Genomic DNA, 20,670 nt, shown 5'->3' on the forward strand with positions numbered 1-20,670 from the left:
AACTCAGTGCCTGTGGACATCTAAGTGGATTACTGCAGGCAAGCATGCAGGGGCAGGGCTGGGATCTGGATAGACTTAGTAGCTCCCAAGGCAGGTCTAAGTGTGTAACTATGGCAGTCTTTGTGCCGGACCTCAGTGGTTCTGTTCCAGAAGATCTGTGCTAGTTGCTTTGTGAGCACAGTGCCTGGGGGACTGAATTCCCACAGTTGATGCAGGGCTGAGGGCAGTGCCATTTACAGTGTACTTTATGAGCCTGCACAATGGGTAACAGGTGGCACCACAGAGCACACTTTCTGGTGGACAGCTCCTGCAGAGGAATACTCAGTGAGGCCTGTCCCAGTAGGAGTGTTCCAGTCCTGCTTATCCCACTCTGCAGTTCAGAAATAGATCTGGGAGTGTCTACTCCAACAACCAGGGAGCAGACCTGCCCTTAACAGGGCTGTGACAACCACAGAGAAAAGATGAGGCTCTGCACAATATCCAGTGCAGGCTCTGGTCACCACAACAGCAATCCTACCCCCTATCAAGGGGATAATGGCCAACACACACTGAGGAAAGACAAGGCAATATTCCTACGTAAAAATAGCCCTTCAAGACCACAGTAGTAACTGTTTCTCCTAAACTCATAGATTCAGAGTAACATAAGTAAAATGAAGATGCAGAGGAACCACTCCCAATTAAAAGAAAGAGAGAATTCCCCTGAAAGAACAAACAATGAAACAAACATCTCTAGTCTACCAGGTCCCAAGTTCAAAAAGGACATAATGAAAATATTGAAGGAATTGAGAAAGGATATTGATAGAAATGCAGATTACTGTAAAAAGGAACTTAAGCCAATTAAAATAAGAAAGCTCATTTGCTCAGACAAACTCATTTACTGAGCTAAAAGTAATCAGGAGAAAACTGGATGATGCAGAAGAGCGAATAAGTGATCTGGAAGCGAGAATAATGGAAATCATCTAATCAGAACAGCAGACAGAAAGACAAGTGAAAAAAATGATAGCAATATACAAGACCTATGGGATAATACAAAGCACCACAATCTATACATAACAGGGATCCCAGAAGGAAAGATAGAGAAAAGGGGATCAAAAAATGTATTTTAAGAAATTATGGCTGAAAACTTCCCAAACCTAAAGGAGTAAACAGATAACCAAGTATAAGAAGCACAGAGGGTCCCAAACAAGATGAACCCAAACAGACCTTCACCAAAGACATACTATAATTTAAGTGGCAAAAATTAAACATAAGGAGGCTTCTAAAGGCAGCAAGAGAAAGATAATTACAAGGGAACCCCCATAAGGCTATAAGCTGATTTCTCTACAGAAATGTTGAAGGCCAGAAGGGAGTGGCAAGATATATTCAAAGTCCTGAAAGGAAAAAACTTGCAACCTAGGATGCTCTAGCAGCAAGATTATCATTTAGAATATAAGGAGAGATAAAAAAATTTTCTAAGACAAGCAAAACCTAAAAGAACACAGCAATACTAAACTTATCCTAAAGGAAACAGGGAAAGGTCCTCTCTTAACAGAAAAGAAGTAAGAATCTATAGGAAAGAGAAAATCACAATTGGAAAGTAAATCACTTAAATAAGCCAGTACACAGATTAAAAAAAATCAAAAATTTTTTGTGAAACTGATGACAACCACAATGAACAGCAAAAGGATGAACATAAAAGATGTAAAAGAGGACGTCAAAATCATAAAATATAGGGGAGGAGAGTAAGAAAATGTAGATTTTTTTCTCTAGAATGCATTTTAGCCTATAGGACTACAAGTCTAAGGCAAGTAGAGATAGGAAGGGGTTAACATACTTGAAAAACAGGGTAACCACAAAACAAAAACATGCAATAAATTCACAAAAACCAAAAAGAAGAAAACATAAGTATAATAGAAAAGAAAATCATCAAACCACAAAAGGAAAAACAAAAAGAAAAGAAAGGGACAAAGAAGAAATATAAAATCAATGGGAAAACAAGGCTTAAAATGGCAATAAATACGTATTTATCAATAATTACCTTAAATGGCAACGGACTAAATGGTCCAATCAAAAGGCACAGAGTGGCAGATTGGATAAGAAAATAAGAGCCTACAATATACTGCCTATAAGAGACCCACTTTAGGGCAAAGGACACAAATAGATCAAAAGTGATGGATGGAAAAGATATTTCATGCAAATGGGAATGACAAGAAAGTGGGGGTAGCAATACTCATATCAGACAAAATAGACTTTAAAAACAAAGAAGACTTTAAAATCAAGAAAGATAAAGAAGGACACTATATAATGATAAAAGGATCAATACAAGAAGAAGATATTATACTTGTTAACATATATGCACCTAATATAGGAGCACCTAAATACAGAAAACAAATATTAACAGACGTAAAGGGAGAAATTGACAAGAATGCAATAATAGTAGACTTTACCACCTCACATCAATGGACAGATCTCCTAGACAGAAAATCAATAAGGCAATAGAGATCCTAAATGATATAGTGGAACAGTTAGACTTCATTGAAATTTTCAGAACATTACATCTAAAAACACCCCACAAAAAAACAGAATACACATTTTTTTCAAGAGTGCAAGATATTGTCTCTAGGACTGACCACACAGTAGGACACACAAAAAACTTCAACAAATTTAAGGAGATAGAATTTATTTAAAGCATCTTTTCTGACCACAATGGCATGAAACTAGAAATCAAACACAGAGAGAGAAATGAGGGAAAAAAGCTATTACATGGAGACTACACAACATGCTACAAAAAACAAACAAACCAACCAACCAATGGATCAACATTGAGATCAAAGAGGAAATTAAAAAATACCTTGAGACAAATGACAATTAAAACACAACCATACAAAATCTATGTGATGCAGCAAAAGAAGTTCTTAGAGGGAAGTTCATAGCAATACAGGCCTTCCTCAAAAAACAACAAAAATCTCAAATAAACAACCTAAACCTCCCACTTAAAAGAATTAGAAAAAGAAGAACAAACAAAACCTAAAGTCAGCAAAAGAAGGAGATAATAAAGATCAGAGAGAAAATAAATGAAACAGAGACTTAAAAAAATTAGAACAAATCAATAACACCAAGAGCTGGTTCTTTGAAAAGGTAAACAAAATCAGCAAACCTCTGGTCAGGCTCACCAAGAAGAAAAGACAGAGCACCCAAAGAAACATAACAAGAAATGAAAGAGGAGAACTAACAACTGATACCACAGAAATACAAAAAACTGTAAGACAATACTATGAACAATGATATGCCCACAAATTGGACAACCTAGAAGAAACAGGCAAGTTTCTAGAAACATACAGCCCACCAAAACTGAATCAAGAAGAAATTGAAAACTTAAACAGACCAATGACTAGAAGTGAAATAGAATGTGAAAAAAAAACTAAAAACAAAAAAAAACAAAAAATAAATAAACAAAAAACTCCCTGCAAACAAAAGTCTAGGCTTTACTGGAGAATTCTCCCAAACATATGAAGAAGAACCCATACTGATCCTTCTCAAACTCTTTCAAAAGATTGAAGAGGAGGGAACATTCCCCAAGTCATGCTAGAAAGCCACCATCACCCTGATACTAAAAGCAGACAAAGACAATACCAAAAAAGAAAACTACAAGCCAAATCTTTGATAAATATAGATGCAAAAGTTCTCAACAAAATATTAGCAATCAGAATCCAACAACACATAAAAAAGATCATACACCACAATCAAGCTGGATTCATCCCAGGGTCACAATGATAGTTCAAAAAAATTAATAAATAAAAAAATTAAAAAAAATACAAGTGCCAGTCTCAGTTAACAGTGTTTTGTATTAAACAGTAAACATTATTTATGTTAGTAAATTTTGACCATTGAAATTGAATATTTTATAGTGTATGATGAAACTGAACATACAAACATCACACATCTACATGTCAAAGAGAATGGGGAAAAGCTAGATCAGATACTGATAAAGAGGAAGCATATGACATGGATGACAGATGTGAAAAAATGGCTAAAATGTAGCACAGAAAAGAAAGAGAATGTATGAAAGAGAAATTTATGGCCGTAGAGTCTACTGATGCCTTGATTGTGAACTTTGCAACCTCCAGAACAGGGAGAAATCAATGTCTGTGGTTTAAGCCACCCAGTCTGTGGTAGTTTGTTACATCACCTTGAGCTAAGACATATTTTGGTACCAAGAAGTAGCAAATACCTAAATATGTGGAAGTTGCCTTGAAATTGGATAGTTTGTAAAGACTGAAACAGTTTTGAGGTGTATGCTAAAAAAAAAAAAGCTGAGATCGCCATAAAGTCCTTTCAGCCTTTTCCTATTAAAAGTGATTCTGGTGAGGGCTCAGAAGAGAAGCACACTGGAGAGAAAGTCTCTATCTCTGTAGAGAATACGTAAATAATCATAAATAGATAGAAATGTGAACATTAAAGGCTCTTCTGGTGAGGTCTCAAAGAGAAATGAGGAACATGTTATTAGAAATTGGAGGAAAGGCGATTCTTATCATCAAGTGATAAAGAACTTGACTGAACTGTGTTCTAGTGTTTTTTGGGAGGTAGAACTTGTGAGCGATGAAACAATATCATGTGAGGAGATCTCTGAACAAAGTGTTGAAGACGTGGCTTGGGTCCTCATGATTGCTTTATAGTAAAACACATCAGAAGAAAGATAAATTGGAGACAGAATTGTTAAGCAGAAAGAAATCAGAACTTAGAGATTTGGAAAATTCTTAGCCTATCCATCTTTCAAAATGAGAAAGCTTGTTCTGAACACAACTCTAAGGGTGTAGCTGAGCAACCATTTGAAGAAGAGATTGTGGATGTGACTCGTTAATGTAACCAGTCACCTCCGCAGAGACTAGGAATAGAGAGGGATTAAACCAGCAGAGACACTGCCAGTTTGAACCAAAGGGGACAGAGAAAGCCAGGCGGAATGAGGGAAGGCTGTCAGAATTCTTGGATTCTACAGGATGGGAGAATAGAGCAATTTGGGTGTGAACGTGTACTTCCCCTCATGAAAAGGGAAGAAGGACCCCAAAGGTGATTCAGAGATCATTGGGGCTGTCAGTCCCACCACAGGCCCAGGGGGCCTCAGTTTCAAAGTATGAGATTGTCACTCTTCCACCTACAGACAGCTGCAGTGTGGGTGGCACCCCACCAAGCTGAAGGAGTGGGGCTGCCCATCGAGCTGTGAGGGTGATGTTGGCACCCCAGTGGGCCTGGAGGGCAAAGCATCAAATCAAAGAAGATTATTCTCATACCTTAAGATCTAATGGGATTTGCCTTGCTAGATTTTGGATTGCTTGGAAACGGTCACCCCTTCCTTCTTTCCTGTTTCTTCCTTTTGAGTAGGAATGTCTATTATCTGCCTGTCCCACCATCGTAGTTGAAAACATTTAACTTGTTTGGGTCACAGATTTACAGCTGCAGAGGAATTTTGCCTCAGGATGAACAGTACTTCCAGTCTCACCCATATGTGATTTAGATGTTGCTTAGATCAGACTTTGGACTTTAAACCTTGGAGTTGATGCTGGAATGACTTAAGGCTTTTGAGGCTGTTGGGATAGAATGAATGCATTCTGCATGCAATAAGGACATGAATTTTGGGTACCAGGGGCAGAACGCTATGGACTTATACCCCACCCCCCAAAAAAATTCATATGCTGGAGCTTTAACCTTCAGTGTATTTGGGGATAGGGCCTTTGGGAGGTAATTAGGTCATGAGAATGGAGCTTTCATGATGGCATTAGTGCCTTTATAAGAAAAGACACAAGAGCGATCCCTCTTTCCTTCTGCCATGTGAGGACATAGTAAAAAAACAACCATCTGAAAGCTAGGAAGAGAGCTCTCAGCAGGAACTGAAACTAGCCCCTTGATCTTGGACTTACAACCTTCAGAACTCTGAGAAATTAATGTCTGTTTTTTAAGCCACGCAGTCTGTGGTATTTTGTGATAGCAGTCCAAGCTGATGAAGACAGAGAGAACATATGAGATGGTCTAATATACATCTATCCAGCGTTCTGCAAGTAGAGACAGGAGAGAATGTGGAGAAGAAACATTTGAAAAACATAATATTATGTTCTCGAGTTGATGAAAAATGTGTATTATCAGTTAATGAAGCAAAATAGGTTATGTGGAGGATAAATTTAACCCGAAACTAGTCACACATCAAGAAACCGTAGATCTCAAAAGACAAAAGACAATCTTAAAAACAATTAGCAAGGAAGATGATCGTCCACCATGAGAGGATTTATTGATGGCATAATGTTAAAAAATAATAAAAACCATATTGGATGGAATAAAGTTTCAAAGTTCTGAAAGGAAAACCTTTTTTTCTGGAATTGATTACCCTGTAACATTGTATTTTATAAAAGTTCACCAACATGAGAACTGAGAAATGATTTTTAATGTATCCATACAATGCAAAATTGTAAATAATTTAAAAATTAAAGAACATTTGTCAACTTTTCTTACTTTAAAGTAAGAATCTTGAAATAAGAAGCCAAAGGCAATATGATATACATATGACAGCTTATATAAGCAAAAATAGTATTGTATATAATTTTGATTACCTATAGGTGTGCTAAAAGCATAAATATTTTTAGAAGATGGATATACACCAAGTTCTTGATGGTGGCTCTCTTTCTCATTGTTGGTGAGAGTGTAAAATGGTACAACCTTTAGAAAAAACAAGATGAGGTTTCCTGCAAAAGTTAAACATGTAACTACCATGTAATCCTGCAGCCCCACTTCTGGACACGTAACCCAAAGAATTCAAAGCAGGATCTCGAAGAGATAGTTGCACACTCATATTCATTGCAGCATTATCCAAAAATCCAAGAGGTGAAAAAACCCAAATGTCCAACGCAGATGAACGGATACTGTGGTCTATACACACAATGAAATATTATTTCCTTCCTTAAAAAGGAAGGGAACCGGACTTCCTAGATGGCGCAGTGGTAAAGAATCCACCTGCCAATGCAGGGGACACGGGTTCGAGCCCTGCCCTGGGAAGATTCCACATGTCACGGAGCAACTAAGCCCGTGTGCCACAACTATTGAGCCTGTGCTCTGGAGCCCGTGAGCCACAACTACTGAGCCCATGTGCCGCAACTATTGAAGCCCATGCACCTAGGGCCCGTGCTCCACAACAAGAGAAGCCACTACAATGAGGAGCCTGCGCACCACAATGAAGAGTAGCCCCCGCTCTCAGCAACTAGAGAAAGCCCGTGTGCAGCGACGGAGACCCAGCACAGCCAATAAATAAATAAATAAATTTATTAAAACAACAACAACAACAAAAACCAAAAAACAACAACAACAAAAAAGGACGGGAACCACAAGACATGCTACCACATGGATAAATCTCTAAGACAATATGCTAAGTGAAATAAGCCAGTCATAAAAGGATATATCATAGCCACTCATATGAAGTATATACAGTAGTCAAAACCATAGAAACACAGAAAGGCGATTGTCAAGGTCTGGGGGGGAGGAGGGAGAATGAAGGAGTCTCTGCTGTCCCAACCCTGCCTGGGTTCTGGGGAAGGAATCAGAACTCAGAACCTGGAGAAGAGGCTTTGGCCAGGAGGGAAGAGGGGTGAGGCCCAGGGTGGGTCCACAAAAGATCAGAACGTTTAAGTGGTTAGGAGGAAGGGGCTTCAGAGGCGGGCCAGCACGGCGCATGATGGGGGCTAAGCAGACTGGGAGGGGCCGGGGGAGTTCTGGGACACAGCAAGGGTCTGCTCCCTGTTCAGCGGGTCCTTTACCCTGCTCTGACGATGTGAGGTCCCCTGCCAGCACCCACAGGAGGGTGACGGAGGTCTCCACACTCCTCAGCACGGATCCCAGCTCCCACCCAGATCTGGGCCACAGACACCTCTACCCTGCTGCCCTGCTGGGTGAGCTGTTCTTGTGACGCGTGGTCATAGTTTGTGAGGAGGAAGTGTTTTATATGTGACTACAAATCAGTGTTGACACCAGTACACACACATGTCCAGCCATGGGTGGCAAAGGAAGGGACAGTAGTTGCGGGATGTCTTTGCAGACCCATAGGTCTCTAGGGCCAGGCCCCACAGCCACAGTAAGATGGGTCCTCCTCCCTCAGTTAAACAAGATGCTCCTGCACAGAAATCCCACACGTTCCACGAAAGGGCCCACCTGTCCTTTCCCTTATACATACCTTTAATGGGCGCCCCAGGAATTTCCTCTCACCATTCCCCTTGTTCCGTTCTCACTGGGATTAAGAGGTAGCTGCCACCACCACTCTCCACATGGCAATACTCCCACTGAGATGAGAGGATGCTCCCCCGACAAGGAGGCAGAGAGGCAGACGGTCCTGTCCCTGGGGCCGAGACGTTCCCTCTCTGGTCAGACCACCCACACAGGAAACCCTGGATGAGCAGAGGATCATCCCAGCGTCCTCTGGCCGCTTCCGGGAAGCAGAGAGAAGCTCCCTAGAGACAAGGGCTGTCTCTGGGCTCCATCCCAGAAATGGGTTAGTGTCCAGAGGACTGAGACGCACAAAAGCAGCTCCCCTTCCCTAGATGGTTCAGGGATGCAGAAGGTGGTACAGTTGCCCCAGAAGGCACCTAGCCAGGCAGACTTGAGCGAGGGGGATGACAAGGGGTCTTTGGGGAGAGTGAGAGCTGGGTGCTCCCAGGAGCAGCCTGAGGGGTCCTGGTCTATGTGGAAGGAAGACTTGGCCCCCTGTAGATCCACAGCTCCTGTGACCTCCCTCATCCTTCCTTCCTCCCAGGATCCCTCTCTGTGGACCAGCTCAAACACAAACAAGATGACGGTGGCCTGAGAGCATCTCCCAACAAAACGATCTTTATTCACAAATTACATACCTCACTGCAAAGGTCCTGCTCCCACCCACACCCACCCAGACCGCACCCCCCCCACCTTCCTCACCCTCCATAACCCCACTTCCCCCTCTCCCCACCCTGGTGGTCCTGCCCTCCCTCCCTTTCCCCACATCAGCCAGGATCAGCACTGGGATGAGACCACAGGGAGCCCCTAGGGTCCCCTGCAGGCCGCCCCAAGGGGCTGGCACTGGAGAGCTGGCCCACGGTTCCCTACTGGCTGCAGTGCCGCTTCCTCCTGCCCCCTGAGGCAAAGGGGTCACACCTTCTCTTTCTCGGCTGTGTGGGGCGATCCAGCCCCAGAGCCAAGGCTGGCCTCCCAGAGACCCCTAGGTCAGCCCCGGGGACAGGCAGCTTCTCACCAGCAGCTGGGCCTCCACACGGAGCCCGCTTCCTAGACTTGGCGGCGGCTGGCGGAGCTGGGCTGAGGCCTGTTCCCTGAGGGGAGGGGCCCTGGGGAGCTCTCTGGGTCCCCCAACCTCCAGGGCCGACCAGCCCCGAGGCAGGGGCAGGACTCAGGCACAGGCCCCGGGGCAGGAGGTTGTGCTCAGAGGCCAAGAGGAAGGCCAGGCTGGGGAGGTCCCCCTCGTCCTCACTGGACCTGTCCCTGGGCCCTCGGGCCTCCTCAACAGGAGAGGCTCCTCTGAGAACGGAGGTATCCCTGGGGCCCAGTCGAGGGCCAGGGCGCCTTTGACCCTGGGGAGGGGACGGCCATGCAGCCCGGAATGGAGGCAACTCCTGATGTCTGGGAGAGGAAACAAAGCCTTTGGGCCTGGACAGGCCAGTGTCTGTCTGGCTGAGCCTATGAAGGGCCTTGAAATCCATCTCTGGTGGGCAGGCATCATCGCAGACCCCGAGCTGGGGGCCTCGGTCGTGCCTCTGGGCACCTTGCCCGGCGCTGGACTCAGAATGACTTGAGTCCATTCGGGGTGCGCTGTGACTGGGGGGTGCTCGCGCACCCTTGTCCTCCTTCAAGGCCAGGAGTCGTTTCTGCACCAGCTGGTAGGAGGGAGGAGGACAGTGACTGCTCCACACACACGTGTGAGAGGAGAAGCACTGGGCAGTGGGACAATGGCCCTCAGGGGTAGGAGGAGATGGGTGACCCCGGGACTTGAGTCCACACGCAGACACTGTGTGTTCCTGCCGTCCTCCTGCACCTGATTCCCAGCTGTGTGTCCTACGTCCCCTCGCGTCTCCCCATCCCTCCTTCCTGTTGCCCTGCACTGCACCCACCCCAGGCCTCCCAGGCAAGGGAGGGATGGACACAGCCACGTGGGCCTCCTGTCCTGGGGTCCTATCTCTCCCCTGCTCACCAGAGTCCCTCCCTCCCCTGTCTTACCTGGGTGTCCCTCGTCACCCCTTTTCTACCTGGGGTCCCTGGCTCCCCTGGCTCCCTGGGGTCCCTGAGTGTCCCTCTCCCTCCCCTGGCTCACCTCTTCAAGGGTGAGTCCTTCCTCCTGCTCCAGCTCCTCAGCTAGGGCCAAGAGATCCAGCTGTGCTTCTGGAGAAAGCAATTCCTCCAGGAATCGAGGGTGAATGACCACCTCCACCTGGGACAGAAGGAAGAGGCTGTGAGCATCCTTGGCCAGGAGTGGCCTGTGAGCCAAGGCCTGGAGGGAAAGTGAAAAGCCGAGACCCGCACCTCCTCCCCTCCACAAGGCGGGGATGGTTATCTGACACACACACACACACACACACACACACACACACACACACACACACCCCTCCCTACACACAAAGCCCCCCCCCCCCCCACTACAGCTCAAGAACAAGGAGCTGCGCTTAAGTCCCATTGGCCTGGGAGGAACCCAGATCTTGGGTGCTGAGAGTTCCACGCCCTGGAATCTAGCAGACCCCAGGCTCCAGGCCAGCCCACCTTGGTGATGAAGTCTTCCTGGGAACACAGCTGGTCAATGTAGCTCAGGAGATCTGGGTCCGGGTAGGTCCCGTCCTCCTCCTGCTTCAGCTCACTTCCGTCCTCTCCACATTCTGCATCTGACTCGCCCGTGGCTGAGTGGACAGGCCCCACCAGTACCTCCATGATGTCCACATACTCTCTCACAGCCCCAGGGGGAATCTCCTTGGGTGCCTTGGGCCCCAGGGGCCGCTGGGATCTGTGTGGCTTCGGGCGGGTAGGCTGGGCCCTGCGGCTGGCCTTCCTGGGAGCGCAGGCTGAGGCAGAGCAGGAAGGAGGGAAATAAGGTGAGGGGCTCCCAGTGCACCTCCTGACCACCGAGCACACGGTGGTGACTGCAGTGTTGGGGTGACATTGACGTGAGTGGGGGCGGGGTCAGGACCACCTGAAGCCGTATGCACAGTGGGAGGGGCAGGTAAGGGGGGCATCTAAGAGAGTCCCATGTGAAGGAGTGTGGGACCTCTGATTTTCCTGGGGTCTCCCCATCAAGCCCACACTTTAGGCAGACTTTGTGTGGGGTCCTTTGATAGGGAGCTGGGAGAGGAGTTTCAAAACGGACCGAGTCAGAACCCCATTGTGACCAAGGGCTGCTGAGACCCGCCCCTCCCCCCCCGCCCCGCCTTTGGTAGCTGTTCTGGTTGAAAGACCAGTGCCCTCTTGAAGGAAAAGGACCCATGTGGGGACAGTGGCCATCCCGAGGCCCTTGTTACCTTTGCTGTCAACACCAGTGGGAATGTGGGTGCCTGGCTGAAGGCCCACGTTCGGGACTGGGGGCCCCCGAGGATCCAGCTTCAGTGGGGCTGGGGGAGGCAGGCCCTGTACCCCCTGTAGCCATTGCAACTTCTGAATCTGCATCTCCTCCTCTGCCTCAAATTCCATGAACCTAGGGGGTGACAGAGGCATAGGCCACCCTGAGCTAAAGGCCTGGGCTCTGGAGCCCAACAAAGGTGGCAGAGAACGAGGGATCGGGAGAGGATGTGCCTTGGGGCTGTCAAGGCCCTGAGATGCTGTCCACAGCAGAGAGCTGTGGAACCAATCCAAGATCTGGGACACTTCCTGCCTCACCAGCACTGGAGGGCATTGAACAGCATAGACCCACATCACTGAACTGGGCCAGGTCAACGGGACCCACAGCAGACCCACGGGACACCCTCCTCATGCCCCCGTCCTTATCTAGAACCACACGAACAGCCAGAGGCTGGATCAGACATGTGTTCCCCACAGGGGTCCTTGCCCGAATCCAGGATCCTGGGCTGGGACTGAGAGTCCTGGGACATAAACCTGCAGACAGGGCTCAGGAGAGGCTGGAGGACGTGGACGCTGAGCATAGAGGGGAGCTTTCCTTTCCTCTGAGAGGCGCTTGTTTGATTTTGTTTTTTGAACCAAGGGGATTGCCATGGAGAAAACCCTGGAAGGGCTGACAACAGGCTGTCTTCCCCGGCCTCTTCAGGGATGCCAGGGTACCCAGGCAGGCCACTCTTCATGAGGAGCGGGGGTCCCAAATTCTATGTCAGTGGCCGCCAGCCACCCATCACTACGGAGGCAGCAGGCTGGTGGGTGGAGCGCATTCCCCTGCAGGGCCCTATGGCTGGAGCTGGACCCCTACCAGACTCACAGCTTTACCCCACCCCATCCTGAGACCTCCATGTCAACACAAGGGTGGGTGAGCATCAGGGGAGGGCAGAGCCCCGGTGGAGGAAGGACAGAAGACTCAGGCTCTGCAGGTGAAGGAGGGGCTCCTGGAGGGCAAAAGGGCCCCTGGGATGCAGGGACCCTGTGCTGGGTGACAGTCCTCCTCCTTTGTCCTCTCTGGTGGGCACCCCTACAGCCAGACCCTGCCCTGGGTCTGGCCCTCAGCCACCGCTCTCACCCACCCTGCAGCCCTTGAGCCCAGGACGCTGACTCACTTTTCCGCCATCTCGTAGTAGATCATGCGGTCAAAGTTGCTGGTGCGCTGCCACTCCTGCACGGCCAGCTGCTCTCTCTCCTCCAGTGCCATGGTGGGCTTCAGGTGGGCCAGGGATCGCAGCACTGGGCTGTAAGCCGTCGGGGTCCGTCTCCGTGACCAGCCCAGCCCCCACCTGCCCGACCCCACCCAGCCATGCAGACCACATGTCACTCAACGAACGTAAGGACGGGGAGAGGCAGGTGTCTGGGAGAGCAAGACAAGGCTGCCCGGCTACCACTGTCCCCGCCTCACACTCCCTGGAGGATGACCACCCACTCCCAGGCTAGAGCTGGGACCTTGTGCTTGGGGAGCGCTCTTCCTCCTCAAGATTGCCTTTTCATAATCAAAATCACTCTCAGTAATGAGGCATGGCAGGTGCCAGGCAATCTGCTAACACATCATAGATTAGCCCAAGGAGTCTCCTGCACACTCCTCTGAGGTACGTGTAACTGTCCCCTTTTCACGAGGGACCTGTGGTTTAGGATGGAAAAGCCTGCCAGGCTCACAGCTCTCATAGGAGAGTGCCTTCGCCCTTAGGAGAGCTCTACCACGGCCCTGTTCCTATTGGGATTCTCCCGAACAATGAGAGCCAGGTGTGCATGAAACTCTCTCCTGGGCCCCGCACCCCTACCCTCCTCTGAAGTCACAGCCCTGGCCATGCACACTCCAGTCCTGAATGAGGGGAGACAGCACCACAGGAGAGCGGGGCATCCACCCCATGGCTCCTCACCTTACACCACAGCCCTCTGACTGCACGTCTCCAGTCAATATGACCGTGAGAATCCTAAGACATCGAGTTGATGGGGCTCACAAGGTGGTGGGGTCAGTTGACATAAGGCCCTGAAGGGATGTCATGAACGGGCAGAGTGACGTGTATGACTGACTGTGTGCCTTCTCAGAGCATGGACATCGCCCTCAGACCTTCCTGCCATATCCCTAGAATCCTAACCTGTGAGTCCACCCACAGTTCCTCTTTATCTAAAATCTCCGATAAGCTCATGACCCCCTGCGAGTTCACTCACATGAGAAAGCAGGAAAGAGCTTCTGCATCAGGACTCTGCGGAAGGTGCCTCCGGGCCAGGGGCTTGAAGCGCTGCCAACGTCGGAAGTTCTCGCACACGCTCTTGGGGTTACAGGAGTCATCCTGCGCGGCCTTGGACTGGTTGGTGGCCAAGTTGCCCTCCCTGGAAGTGCCTTGTGGCCGTGGCCCAGAGTTCGCTGGGGGGATGATGGGCACCAGCTGGGCAGCTGGTGGTGGCGCTCGAGGAAGAAAGCTGGGGGTCCAGCCTCCCATGCCAGCCTGAGTCACTCCAACATCTGGAGCAGTCACAATGGTCTCCATCGCAGGACTTGCTAGGAATATGGATGCAGGACAAACAGCACTCCCACTGAGGGCCCCTGGGATGCGCCAGTTGAAGGGGGCCTGAGTAAGGACAAAGGTCTGAGTCTGGGGGGGCTCTACTGGCCTCGCTTCTGAGCTGACTTGGAAAATGACGTTGCAAGCCCCAGGGGCACTGGGGCCATGGCCACCATGAGCCAGCAAAGGTGTTGTGGGGAAAGCTGGCAGCAGCAGGGTGCTGCCAGGAGGGAAAGATGGGGTCATGGCGGGTGGCGGGTGCTGCTCCCGGGGTGGCCAGTGTTGGGGGCCAGGAACAGGTGGAGCAAAGGGCACTGCCGTGAAAGGAGACAAGGAGGCACCAGGGTTCATGGTCACATCCGTTCCCAGCACTGCAGATGCTGTTGAGGCAAAGGAAAGGGGTGAGTGCCGGAGGAGAATGGGCACCGGGGACTGAGGCTCTCTGGGGAACCAGTGTGTAAATCTCCACAGGGGAGGGGCCTTTGGACAGGGGAGACTGTGCAGTGTGCAAATGTCCTGGAGGGATTTTCCTGCTCTGACCTCCAGTTGAGAAGTATTCCACTGGTGACCTCGCTCTATCCACCTGGTTCCCTGACCCTTGTCTGCCAAGAATAAACAGTCTCAGCAAGCACTGACTCGGAGAGCCTCCCTAAGGCGCCCCTGGCACCTAAGCCTCACAGGCTGTCTCCCAAGACCTGGAACTGGGTGGACATCTGCTCTGTGAGAAAGGCCCCTCAGCAGGTGCACCAGCAGTTTGGGAGCTTCTCCAAGGTAAGTTCTCGGCACCCAGATGCCCTTTGTGGACAGGCACTATTTAAAATCTTAGGGCCCCACCTCCTCCTCAGTCTTCCATTTCCTGATGCTCAGTATAAATCTTCTGTTTCTTTCCTAGCCTCACAAAACAAAACAAAGATGCTGGAAAAATCTCTCTCCAGTGGAATCCTGATACAAACCTATTACACCCCGGCCCAGCATGCAGCTGCATCTCAGAACCACCCACAGCAGACCCTTAACGTGAGCCAGGTCCTGCCACCCCCTCCCCCGTGCCCAGAGTCACTGTCATCACTCAGGGGTCTGTTCTGAGGAGGGGGGATCTGAGAATTAGGTGTGTGTCCCTTAGATTCTGTCATTTCACAGCCAGTGATGGTTGCAGAGGATCAAACAGGGGCCAGGGAATTATCATGTTACATTGGTTGTGGGAGTAAGACTGCCTGTGGTCTTTCCCCTTCCAGCTCCCTCTAACGGAAAGTGAGACGAACTGAGAAGCGGGCATGAGCCAGGTGCCATTGTGATCAAGTTGTCTGAAGCACCTGTCCAGGAGAACAAGGTACACAGCACGGTGCACCTGGTTAATCAGAACAGGTGTCATAGGACGTCTAATAACACAGAAGATGTCTTCCTGCCTCTGGGTGACACTCCTTCCCCCTTTGGAAAGGGAATCAGCCTTCACACACATTCCACCCCAACCAGCTGCACTCCACATCGGTTCCCTGTCCATGAAGGAGTGACACCAAATATGAACAAACTCTTCCTCTCAAGGCAGGCCTGAGGGTCCGCCATGAGATACTGGACAAGATGACATAGGTCTGAAGAACTGCATTTCCACAAAAGGAAGAGCCATTCCCAACAACCTGGGACCCCCAGCACTCTCTTGGCTGAAGCTACATGGTTGCCCATCCCCTGTTGGATCCAAGGCAACAGTTAGCTGAACGGAGAAGTGAGCTCTGGGCTGGAAGGAGTGGAGGAGGTCTGGGCTGCGGCAGTTAGAGGAACTTCCTGCCTAGCTCTGGGAGAGGACACTTCACTGCAGGTGTGGCCACACACAGCCCCACTGAATAGTTTTCTGACTAAGACCATCTGTCCCCCTGGCCCCATTAGACACATTAGCTCCAGTTCACATCCCTTAGAAAGATATGGTGGGGCAAGCTTCAGCTGCCTGAGGAACCCAACACAGGGCTAGGCTTTCCTCGTGACCCTCCCTGTGTCATGACCAGGACATCACCCACATCCCTACACACACGTTTCAAAGAGGCTTGTCTCCCTTCTAGAAAGAATCAACCTCCCTACTGCCATCCTTTCTCCATACTCAGGCCAGTTCCCCTTCAGCCACCTCCAATGACCTCCTCCTGCCCCGTACAGTCTCAGAGTGCTTCAGGCTCCCCAGTCTCCCCAGGAGAGAGAGCCCAGAGCTCTCTCCTTCCTCTACTCCAGTCCAGCTATGTGCCCACATGTCAACTGTCACCTGTGAACCCCAAGGGTTTGATGGATGGCAGGGTCTCTGAGAACACACCCCCAGCCTACAGGCTTACCTCCTTCTAAAACCATCCCGCAGGCTTGGGCACGGACGATCGCTGCCTCAGCCGCGATGAGAAAAGTCAAAACCAGGATCCAGAGAGTGACCTGCTCCAGCAGATGCTCAACATCCAAGTAAAGGAGGGAGAAGTTTGAATCTAAACTATAGAATGTGGGACGGAAACATTCTGCAGCGGGGGAGGGGCAGAGGGCAGGTGGGCCTGGGTGGGATGGGGAGACATTCCATGAGGGCTCTGGCAGGTAGGCAAGAACTGAAGTTCCTTCCACATTACACGGTGGCAATGCAATTTGTATGTGCCTCTGTGGGCGATTTATAAATTGCTTTTTAGAGTCATAGCAGCAAGGTTGGATTTGATGTTCTCTTTATTTCGCTTCTTTCTCCATCAACCTACTTTTGTGTCCCTCAACCCACTCTGCTTCCTACCTGGCTGTTGACTTACTTCAACAGAGACTAGACTTTCGGAACAAAATTCAGAACTTTTAGTCTGATAAACACTTGGGTATTTACGGCCACGTGGAACCAAGTGTTTGAAATTAGGATTGTCTCAACAGATGCAGCATGGTTGATTGCTGTATGTACATCATTCCCAAGGAAGTGGTCCTTGTGCTCCAACCAACATCCACCAAGAGCAGCCTTACTAATGCTCCTTTGTGCGGGAAAGCCCCCCTCCATCAAAAAATCATCATGCAGCCCACATGTCTAAGAGCAGAATTCACTAAATGTGTTTCTCATAGTATTACGTTGTTGTTAAATATTTTGTACCTTTTTAAAATTTTCATATAATAGTTTAACAAATAGTACCTTTGCATGGTTCAAGTTCAAATTGTGCAGAATGGAATTTGCACTCACGCCTCCTCCTCCCACCTCTTTCCCCTGTCAACCCAATCCTCTTTCCCAGAGGAAACCATTATTATGTTTCATTAAAATCTTTCCAGAGATACATTGTGCAACTAAAAGTGAATGCAATCTATTTTCATTTTTGAAAATGTCTGCAGATGTTTTCTGGTTGAAAATTCATATGTGTTCCAACATATCTGAGGATATTTCCGATGATTGTCTTTGTGTTGGTATCATGGCTCTTCTATTTTTGCACCAGATCCCTAGAACAAGAATTTCTACACTCGCTTAAATTTCAAAGTACCTGAAAGAATAGGGTGGCCAGATCTAGCAAATAAAAATAACAAATGCCTAACTGAATTTGATTTTTGTATTTCGCAAAAACAATGAATTAGTTTTTAATATGTGTGTCTTATGCAATATTTTGGACATAGTTTTACTTGCAAATTCTTTCCCTGTTTTTCTGAAATTTGCATTTAACTGGAAAGCTGTATTTTATCTGGCAACACTACCAAAAATGTATCATATATTAAGCTATTATTAGTTACTCATCCTTGTGAGAAAGTGAACTCGGAGTAAAGAGACTGAAGTGTGCATCTTGGCTTCAACACGAAACCCAGTTGCAAATACACACAAAATCTGCAGGCTCTTTGAATGAAATGGATTTGGAAGAGCCATCATATAGCGTTGAATGTCTAGGCTTAGGAGGGGGAGGGACAGAAGTAAGGAACAAGAAGGCAGAAAATCTTCTTCTCTTTCTTTATGTTAAGGGACTAAACATCGTAGAGCGCTGGTTTTTCTAGGTGTTAAAAATCCACTACCCATGAAATGGATGTGCACCTTGAGACAATGCCAAGACTTTATCCACCAATGTTCAATCCCCATTCATACAAACCCACTTCCATCTAAATCCTATCCTGCAAGCCCAGCTTATAAGCTTGTGCATTTCCTGCCTCCATTACTTACCCTGACTCTTTAGAATCTAGGCTCATCAGTGCATACGGTCTCATATGCATGGGAATCATGGTAGCAATGCTTTTTTAAAAACATGTTTGATTCTTATTTTCATACTGAGAATCAATGTCACTTTATCACTATCAAGATGATATGAAAGAGTATTCATGTCTTGTGTTGTGAGAAGAGAGGATTGTTAAGAAACTCGTCAAGGAAGATGAAGAGTGAAAACCTCAGAAGATTGAAACCCAATCTTTTGGGAGACAAGATTCCCTCACTGCTGTAGCAGCAGAATTCTTACTGATTGTAGGGTGTTGGGGAAGGAAAGAGAGGTTTAGAAGGACTTTTCTACACTGTGAAAAAGACTCCTGTTGGTGCTTAAGACATTCCTTGCCCCTTGTCAGGAAAGTTTGCCTCAAAAGAAGATGAGAAGAGGTGAGAGTATTTCAAACAATATCTTGGTGAACTTTATATAAAGAAACTCCTGTTGGGGACTGAAAAAAAATAAACAACTTGGAAATATCGCTGAGTACTTGAGCTTTTTATCATGAAGGAAAACTGAAATGATTTTCAACCAATAACTTCATTCTAGAGGGATGGTGAGGCAAAATATTGTACCCAGGCACTCAAGAAAGCCAGGCTTCCTTGTTGCTTCCCCGTCTTTTCAACCAGTTATTTACAAGATTCTCACTCATAACTCTGACACAGTATCTGAATGAGTCTTCTCAGGGCCACTGATACAAAAATTACATTGTGGAAAAATTATCCAGTCCCAATACTGTGATCATTTTTGTACTGCTTCAAAATCCTACACCCCAGAGACAGATAATCAAATTAGCCCGAATGGAATTTGGAAAGACCTGTCACGGAAGGGAGCATCTAAAAGTCCTTTGGATCATGATCTCTGACCATTCCTGCAGAGACGTTGGGAGCAGGCATTGGCTACTGAGAAAAAAACATCTCTGGACACAGATCACAAGCCTCAGAAGACAGTTCATCTTCCACTCAATCACGGAACAATAGAGAAACGAAGAGATACCATGTTCGTGTCTCGTGGGGTTTTCAAATCTGTGCACTTGGAGGCTCTTAGTGCTGTTAGATGTGAGGGGTCTTCAGAAACATCCTGTTGAGTGAGAAATGCTCTAACCTTGCAACTGACCAGAAAGAGGATCTGGTGATTGAAGTTTCTTTGGGAAGCATTATAAAGGTCAATAAGCTGATCCCACTATTTATTATTTTTATTGCCAACTGCAATTCTGCAATATATTACCAAAAAGGAGAAAGGCAGAGTAAAATTCTTCCCATACTACCTGCTGTGTTGATATTGACTCATTGTCACAGCTCGCTCAAAGCTGTAACAAAAACTTGACCAAGGAAACACCTGTGAATCAACATTTATTGAAAAACCTCCATGTATTGAATACACTAAGAATAAATATTCTTGTAGAGTAAATGCGTTTGGAAAACCTCTTGGAATGGAGTCAGGAGACAGTATCTCGGAGTGTTTCCCAGGTCTGAAATTCTTTGCTAGGTTGTTCTTTAAGGGAAACTGCAGGCTTGCTGGGAAAAAGGACCTACTGTTTTGAAAGGTACAGACAAGAACCAGGGAACTGCAGTCCACAGGGCTAGAAAGCACTTGCCCCAATTTGAGGATATTGTGCTTGAGCTCTTGAAACTCTGTGTATGTAAGTGTGTGGATTTCACGTGTGCAATTTAAAAATCACGAGTGCTCATCTCACAAGAGCTGGTTTTGAGAAGAGACCGCCACGAAGGTTGCCGGTGAGGAGACACCACCAGAAAGGGTCGCTGATGCCCCCCAACCCTCCCTTTCTCTCCTCTCCTGCAGGGACCTTGTGGCCCCGCGCCTGCACACATGCGCACGCCCACTGGGGGCGGGGCTCTCGGGCACGCGGACAGCTAACCTCCAACTGGCGTCTGTGGAGCACGCTGCTGGGGAAGACAGGGGCGCATGCGCGCGAGTGCTAGGGGCGGGCAGCAACGGCCTTCCTGGCTGGGGGCGGGGCCTCTGATGGCGGCCTATAGCCTCAGTAATATGAACCCTGAGGTAAGGGATACTGGGAGTCTTCACCCCTAGGTGTGACTGCTCCGTGCTGCTGTTCACCCTGTGGGTCATGTGTGCCCTTGTCCTTGCAGGGAGACTCCCCGCATTGGGGATTCACGCCCCCATAGAGCCCGAGACCCCGAGGGGTTTACACCAGGAGTATTGGCTCCGCTGGGGAGCAGGCTGCGTGGCCGGTGCGGGGACGGCGGGGCCTGCAGTGGGGGGTGGACGGTGTGTGTGAGGTTACACAGGCGCCTCTGGTCTGCGCCTTCTGAGGAGAGCAGGCGCTGGAGGGAAGCGCTTCCCATTGGAAACCGTCATCTGGTTCAGGTCACTGGAAAATGAGGGAAGAGCTAATGAACAGCGTTATAGTTTCACTAGTAAATTTTTTTTTTAATGATTCTCTGGTT

The 20,670-nt window shown here is 48.2% G+C and overlaps 1 protein-coding gene across 1 annotated transcript; it reads right to left on the bottom strand.

Moving 5' to 3' along the window:
* Window positions 1–9,086: 9,086 nt before the first annotated feature.
* LOC130844470 (NUT family member 2G-like) lies at window positions 9,087–20,332 on the bottom strand. Its single transcript, XM_057720705.1, has 8 exons — window positions 19,938–20,332; window positions 16,403–16,548; window positions 13,759–14,473; window positions 12,696–12,824; window positions 11,532–11,671; window positions 10,750–11,045; window positions 10,307–10,423; window positions 9,087–9,872 (listed from the first exon to the last, which is right to left on the bottom strand). The coding sequence occupies exons 1-8, from the start codon at window positions 20,330–20,332 to the stop codon at window positions 9,087–9,089; spliced, it is 2,724 nt and encodes a 907-aa protein (XP_057576688.1).
* Window positions 20,333–20,670: the final 338 nt, after the last annotated feature.

The sequence above is a fragment of the Hippopotamus amphibius genome, chromosome 2 (assembly GCF_030028045.1).
Source record: "Hippopotamus amphibius kiboko isolate mHipAmp2 chromosome 2, mHipAmp2.hap2, whole genome shotgun sequence".
Taxonomy (NCBI): domain Eukaryota; kingdom Metazoa; phylum Chordata; class Mammalia; order Artiodactyla; family Hippopotamidae; genus Hippopotamus; species Hippopotamus amphibius.

Bases quoted from the DNA above. Each gene is read 5' to 3' on its own strand.
- LOC130844470 (XM_057720705.1), bottom strand. From the start codon at position 20,332: ATGACCCACAGGGTGAACAGCAGCACGGAGCAGTCACACCTAGGGGTG. The intron at 14,474-16,402 runs GTAAGCCTGTAG...TTGCCTCAACAG, and splicing joins CGGGATGGTTTTAGAAGGAG to CATCTGCAGTGCTGGGAACG. The intron at 10,424-10,749 runs GTGGGCTGGCCT...CTTCTGTCCCAG, and splicing joins AGGAAGACTTCATCACCAAG to GTGGAGGTGGTCATTCACCC.